Below are 7,359 nucleotides of genomic sequence, written 5' to 3'. Positions count from 1 at the left end.
CTGTGTGCATTACAACATGTGGAATACAGATTTATGGTGTTTGTGTTGTCAGTTTTTATCCCTTAATTTCCTTAAAGGTTGAATTTATTCACAAATATCCCAAAGGCTGTTATTTTAGAAAGTTTTTGCCATATTTTTGTAGCCACTTGTCTCTTTGTGTTTTATTTCTAGATACGTTTTCTGGGATGAAGAATGTAACAGAGTATTTCTACTGAAAGCCAGTGGTGTTAAAAACGCTATGTGAAACTTTTATTATTATTATTATTATAATAATTAGGGATGCAGAATGTATGTAGTTTATATTGGCCATGACTATTTTTATCACTGCAAATAAATGAACTTATTTGTGTTAATTGATGCGTGTGTGTTTATCCAGTATTACATACCAGCACATAGAAGAGGAATAACAGGAAAAACACTCGACAGGGAAACGTTCAAACAGCACAAACGTTTTATTTTGATTTCACAAGCAGGAGATGCTTGTTCCTCAGTACACAGCTATAAATCCAACAAAAACCGCGATCAAGTCGATCCAACAGGTTTTTTTTTCTACTTTAGTTTATTTTTTTCTGAGAACTGAGCTGTGGTGTTTGTTGCTCTACATCAACCAACTGAGATCACACACACACACACGTCAACACTGTTCACACCACGGAGCCACAGGTTTTACAAGGCTTCAAGACGGCACATCTGAGATGGACGACGATGACGATGATGATCATGTGACCTGTTCTTCTCACTGTGATCGACAACGTGAAGAGTTAAACGTCGACATTCAGTGGATTATGGACGTGGCGACGGTGACGGAGCGGCTCAGTGCTGGTAGAAGAAAATGCAAATAGAGCCGAGTGCAGTGAAACTGTCAGAAAGAAAAGAATATTACATCTCACGCACGCACGCACACACACACACACACACACTTTGTTTCTTCATTTATTTTAAACCAAGGATGAGTCAGTTCCCGCTCTCTGCTGCCATTCCTGCTAAAATCATCTTTTACTACAGACTTTTATTCTCTTAACAGGAAGTTAAAGCCAGTGCTCCTATTTTTAAATCAGAATTCACTCCTTATAAACTAATATAAATAAAAAAACTACTCTTGATAATTAGCCCAATAAAAAAACTTGCAGTTTAGTTCCATGTAGAAACAAAGACCATCCTTGGTTTAAATTAACAAATATAACTTTTTCGTGTGTGTGAATGTAAAACTTTTACAAATAAAGTGACATCTTCACCCACTGAAGCAATAAAATGAATTTACAAAAAAAAAAAAAAAAAATGAAATGCACGAACATGTCATCAAGTTATAAAGGCTAATAATAATAATAATAATAATAAAACTGCTGCAGCTAAATTACACTGTGCAGCCCGATCGATCGATCGGCTGCTTTATTTCATATATTATAATTAATATCATACAAATGTTATGTTGTTAAAGTATTAGGAGGTTCACACTTCACATGTGCCTTTTCACAAACATTTCAGAGTATTCAAAGTGACAGCGTTTTTTTTTTTTACTTTTTTTACACCCGCGAACATCAGAATTGGTCTCAAAACGTTGTGTTTCTGAGGCGTCTCCATGGTTACAGACACATTTAAATAGGCAGCGGTTAAGTATTACCAAACAAAACAAAATAAAACATTGAAACTGTGGATAATTATCCACCAGAGAAAAAAAGAAATGTTCGTCATGTTATTGATCAGTTATCGATCGATCAAACACACGTTAACGTACGACAACAGGACGACGGCTGCGTTAAAACACTGAACACGTCACATGTTCATATCAATACACACACACACACACACACTCCCTACTGTAACATTGGGAAATACCCTCAAACACACACTCACACACTTGAATGCAGCTTTGGCTGAGCGTTTTCGTGACAGTGGCGAAGCTAAAGCAACGTGACAGCGAACGCATCACGACTCTCCTCAGGGATTTGACTTGTTTAAAAAAAAAAAAACAAGCACCAGAACAGATACGACACCGACTGAATCCCCACAACACTGACGACTAAAGGGCGCTGCGATTACCGACGAAGAACAGTCTGTTTTTTTTTATTTATTTTTTATTTTTTATGTTACAATCACATCCGGTCCGTGTGCAACAAGAGGAAATGTTTCATCATCACTTCCTGTACGACACTTTTTTTTAAAGATGCTGGATTTGAAACCGATCCTGTTTTTCTTTTGTGTGCATGTGAATTTTATTTGTGCTTCATTGAACGAGAGAAAGCAGTGTGTTTAAACCCAGAGCGTCACCTGAACGCACCACAGTGGAGACGACAAACAGGAAGTGTCACCTGACATGAATCAGTAAATGTTCAGTTTTCTTTTGCTGCAAAGAAAAAAACATCAGTGCAGATGAATTTAACTTCATCTAGTTATTATAATCATAATCACTACACTCACACACACACACACACACACTTTAACTGCCCGGTGGTCGCTGCACTGAATTCTGGGAGTTTGGTTTATTAATCGTCTTCAACAGTTTTAGGTTTAAATAGAAGTTAAACCCGACAGGCTCATCTTCCTCCTTCAGTCTGAGCTGGAAACAATCGGATTTCCTATTTCTAGTCAAAATGTCATTTCTAGTCAAAACAAATAGACTCATCACATAAAAAGTAGCTTCTTTTTAGACACTTTTTACTTCTTTCAAGCATATTTTCACTTGAATTAAGTAGAAAAATCTGATAGTGGAGCAAGTTTTCCTTAATTATTACAAGCACAAAAAAAACTTGCTTTCACCGGCAGATTTTTCTACTTATTTCAAGTGAAAATTAGTTTGAAACAAGTGAAAATGATCTAAAAACAAGTGGAAAGAGATTAGTTTAGACTAGAAATTAGACATTTTGACAAGAAATAAGACAGATATTCTTGGAAAGATTTTGAGTTTTTGCAGTGTGAGTGAGTGACAGGTCTAAATTCAACCCTGACAACAACTACTACATCTGCAGCAGCAGCAGCAGCAGCAGCACAGTGGATCTGTCCAACACAAAGTCCTCAGGTCTCTCAGCTCAACAGAAAAGAGAAACCAGACTTCAGTTTGTTTGTTTTTTGGGGTTTTGTGCTTTAACAATCTTAAAAGTCAGGAGCCTAAACATCCACCAGGTTTCAGCTGTTCACTCATTCCCACACTCGACCTGAGCACAGAAGCTGCAAAGATCTTTATTCTAAAAAAAAAAAAAAAGTGTAACAGCTACTGGTTCTTTCTTTTTCTGTTTTATTCTGTTTTTAAAGGTGCATTACGCGCTCACACGGAGACAAAAGGATACATTCATTCAGGAAAAATCATCTGAAAACAGCTCAACTGATATAACTGAATGAACTCTGGTTTAAAGAGTGTGTGAACTGTCAAATTATTACCAAAACCAGTAAAAAGTAAAGTTTTAAAAGACTATTTTATCAACGTTCACAGACCAGGAGAAACTCATCCTATAAAACTAGTGGTTGTAGTTTGTTGTGCTTTTTTCTTTTTTTTTTGCAGCTGTGTGTGTGTGCGTTGTTGCTGTGTTTTTGTGTTGTGTGTGTGTTTTGGCAGTGGACAGACAGAACGACGCGTCCTGTCCCCGTCGAGTATCGAACACTGACCTCGTGATGTTTTTACGTCGCTGTTACAACAAAACTTTTCACAGACAAAAACCGAGTGAAACCAAACTGTGCACTACACGGCGGGTCGTCGACGGTGACGGCGTGCTGAGCCTCAGTGTGTCCGGTGACAGGAGGAGCAGGAGGAGCAGGAGCAGGAGGAGGTGCAGGTCATTTCTCCTGCAGCAGCGCGGGGATGTTGATGTTCCAGCCGATGGCCTGGCGGTCGAAGCCGCAGGTGAACAGGTTGCAGGAGGTGTTGTCTTCACACCAGGCCGAGCAGCACACCATGCGCCGGTGACCCTGAAACACACACACACACACACACACACACACACACACACACACACACACACACACACACACACACACACACACACACACACACACACACACACACACACACACACACAAACACACACAAACACACACAAACACACGGCAACTGTTGTTAACCCTCTGAAGTCAACGCCACTGCACACAATGGCGGTGGAGAGCAACTTTGTTCCTTTTTTTTTATCGAAACCAGGATATTTCAGTATCATCAATATTGCATATAGCATTTTATTTTATTTTATTGCAAGTAAAAAATGATTGATTAAGAAATGCAAATCCAAAAGTTTTGTTTGCAAGTCTTTTCATTTCTGAGTCAAAAACTTTAAATGTTCCTTTGCAAGACTGGCCAATAGAGACGTGTCTTTCTGCTTAGGCCCCGCCCACCAGGTTCAACTCACAAAACAAAACTTTTGGATTTGCGTTTTTTTTACTTGCAATAAAACATTTTTTTGATTCCAATATTGATACTTTTGCTCTCAAATCTAATTCTGGATTACAAAACCTACTCTGTTTGATTGAATAATAAAGAAACAAAGTCCAACAGCGACAAATGAAGTGCTGAAAAATGTTCATTGACATCCAGATTGTTGCTCTGTTGCCTTGTGTGGTCGCGATTATCGGGAAAATCAGCCGTAAATACAATAAATAATTTGTAGATTACACATTTACGCATTTTACACAAACTAAGACCAAAACATGGGATCATACGGAAGAATGAGAAAGTTTGTTACTGCAGGAAACAAGACAAAAAGGCCGGTGCACCCTCATTGCAGACACACACTGTTTTCATGCCAGTCATTTCTGTAAATAATGTAAATAATAGATTTTGTATCATAGTTAAAGCCCTGAAATTTACCATTGTATTTTATTATTATTTATTATATATAAAGCCCTTGGTCAACCTAGGTTGTTTATAAGGGGCTCTATAAATAAACGTGACCTTGACCTTGATCTTACTATGTTCCCCCGTGAACCCAAAGGCCTCAAACAACAGTTATATAGCGTCCAAGAAAACGTTTATATTCATTTTCTGTTTCCAACGAATATGTGGAATTTATTTTCCGTTTTTTTTATTTTCCTTTCTTTTTCTGATCATTTGGCTCTTTCTACGTCCATATGACACCACTAGAGAATTAATATTGTCGTCCTAAAACAACAAAAGGACGTCAGTTACTTGACTGTGCATCACAGCGCTGAGGTTTTACCAGCGTTAACACACAAGGAGACCAGGCCAGAGAGATAAAATACAGAAGAAAATGCCACAGACAGAGTAGACAGACTGATGAAGCTCCTCCTCCTCCTCCTCTTCCTCCTCCTCCTCCTCCTCCTCCTCCCCCTGTCACTGACCTGTCTGTTGCTCCGTGGGAGTCGAGCCAGTCGCACCCCCGACATGTCGAACAGCCGGACCTGCCGATTGTCGTGAGGAAGAGCGATGATCCTCTGGTTCACCGACACGCTGATCCTGAACGGCAGCAAGTTCAACCATGAGCCTTCATCATCATCATCATCATCATCATCATTATCATAATAATATATTAATAATAATAATAATCCACTGTGAAGCTCTGCAACGTTTTAAAATGTGACCCGATCCATCAAAATGAGTCACAGTGACCCAAATTTCAAAGTTGAGATTTTGGTATCAATGGAAAGATTAGAAAATAAGCTTTAAAATGATACCCTAGTCAGAGTCATACATTTGATGGTTTTTGAGATGTGGCCATTTGAATTATGATCTTTCACTCTCTTATTCCGTTCTAAAACCTGAGAAATTTGCAGTTAAAGTTTTTGCCAGTGACTCTGGCATCTGTTCCTGTACCACGTGATTACATGCACCCTATAAGGTCCCTTGTTGTCATAGATGCACCATTCAATGACCCTCGGAAAGCAGAGAATCTCACAATTCAGGTGCTGTTTACAGCTCGTTTCTATCATAAACGGTTCAGAAGTTGTCATGTTTTGTTGACATTTTGTAAAACATGTGCAAGCGTGTACGTTCGGTTTAGCATTGATGCTACACTCTGTTAGCGTCGATGCTACTCGGTTTAGCATCTGTTTCTGTACCCGTCCCTTCTCGTCATAGAGGCAACATTCAATGACCGTCGGAAAGCGGAGAATCCCGCGATTCAGATGCAGTTTACAGCTCGTCTCTATCATGAACGGTTCAGAAGATATTTCATGTTTTGCACCGAAGCAGCACTCATTTCCAGAGGGTTTAAGTTGCAGGTCAACTTTAATCATCATTTACGTGCCTTTTCTCAATTATCTGGACTGTGAAACTTTGGGAGATTGTTTTTGAATGTCATTGCTTTGAAATTAGGGTAAACATTTTTTTTTGATTTTCTATGGGTTTTCCACGTTATCAGCTGATTATCTAAAAATAGAACGTTGCGACTTCCGACTCATTTTGATGGAACGGGTCACAAATGTACAACTTCACAAGAACAAAGTTAAGATAGTTTCAGTAAACGAGGAGTTAAAGGAGCAGCGTATCCTGTCTCTGGTCTGTGATGTCGGCTGCTGCTTTGCGACACACCGACCTGTTGACGGCCGAGTCCGTGCGGATGGTTGCTATGGGCGACCTCATGTTCTTCAGGTCCCACACTTTGACGGTTCGATCGTCGCTGCCGGAGACGACGTTGTCTCCCACCGTGAAGACGGCCGACGTCACCGTGCTGCAGGAGGAGAGAGAGAGGACATGGGCTGAGACAAGAAGCTGCGTTCACACAGCGCTGTGTGTGTGTGTGTGTGTGTGTGTGTGTGTGTGTGTGTCAGTGATGGGAATAATGGTGTTATAAATAAACAGCGTTACTAACAGATACTTTCAGTAACAACTAATCAAAAAAGTTACTGTTTCCCTTGTCACAACTGCATTACCGTTACTGACAATAATAATCCACCTGTTACAGTGCAGCTAGTGCAGGTTATACACACTTTTTTTTTGGTAACCCTTTAACTTACAGGCCACTAATTACGTGATAATGTCAAGAAATAGCCAAGAAGGTAAAAATCTGGTACCCAACCCCCTGGTCGCCATTCTAGGGGCCACAAGTGTCCTTTCTTCTGTTAATAAATTTGAAAGAAGAGCAGTTCAGTTTGGGATGGTGATTGCTAAAAAGCTGATTTTACGAGTGTGGAAAATGGACTCAGCGCCTACTTATAATTTATGGTTGGGAGAATTGTCAAATACTTTACATCTGGAGAGACTGAGATTCTACAATGAAGACAGAGGGGATACGTTTGATAAAACATGGGACCCAGTACTGAATTACCTTAAAAATGTGAACCCATAAACACTGGCTATTGTACAAACCTCACAGTGCAAACAAATGTATGATGATGTCTACTGACCTATCTATTTTACTATTATTTATTTATTTTTCTACTTTTATATTATATCTATAGTACTCATGTTATGACCGTGAA

At 39.3% G+C, this 7,359-nt stretch overlaps 1 protein-coding gene across 3 annotated transcripts in view; it reads right to left on the bottom strand.

Annotated features, from left to right (window-relative positions):
* Window positions 1-428: 428 nt before the first annotated feature.
* The window catches only part of LOC311001056 (WD repeat-containing protein 37), a 28,378-nt gene continuing 21,447 nt past the window's right edge, over window positions 429-7,359 (bottom strand). For 2 of the 3 annotated variants that reach the window (XM_083992015.1, XM_083992016.1), the window contains exons 12-14: window positions 6,474-6,608; window positions 5,281-5,395; window positions 429-3,900 (exon numbers count right to left, since the gene is read on the bottom strand). In XM_083992015.1, the coding sequence (XP_083848141.1) occupies window positions 3,769-3,900; window positions 5,281-5,395; window positions 6,474-6,608 (382 nt within the window). In that variant the 3' untranslated portion in view covers window positions 429-3,768. Of the gene's footprint in view, window positions 3,901-5,280; window positions 5,396-5,930; window positions 6,609-7,359 lie in introns of those variants that run through there. The other variant, XM_083992017.1, reaches the window with a different exon arrangement.

The sequence above is a fragment of the Trachurus trachurus genome, assembly GCF_905171665.1.
Source record: "Trachurus trachurus genome assembly, chromosome: 17".
Taxonomy (NCBI): Eukaryota; Metazoa; Chordata; class Actinopteri; order Carangiformes; family Carangidae; genus Trachurus; species Trachurus trachurus.
This window is presented reverse-complemented; position numbering and strand designations above follow the sequence as displayed.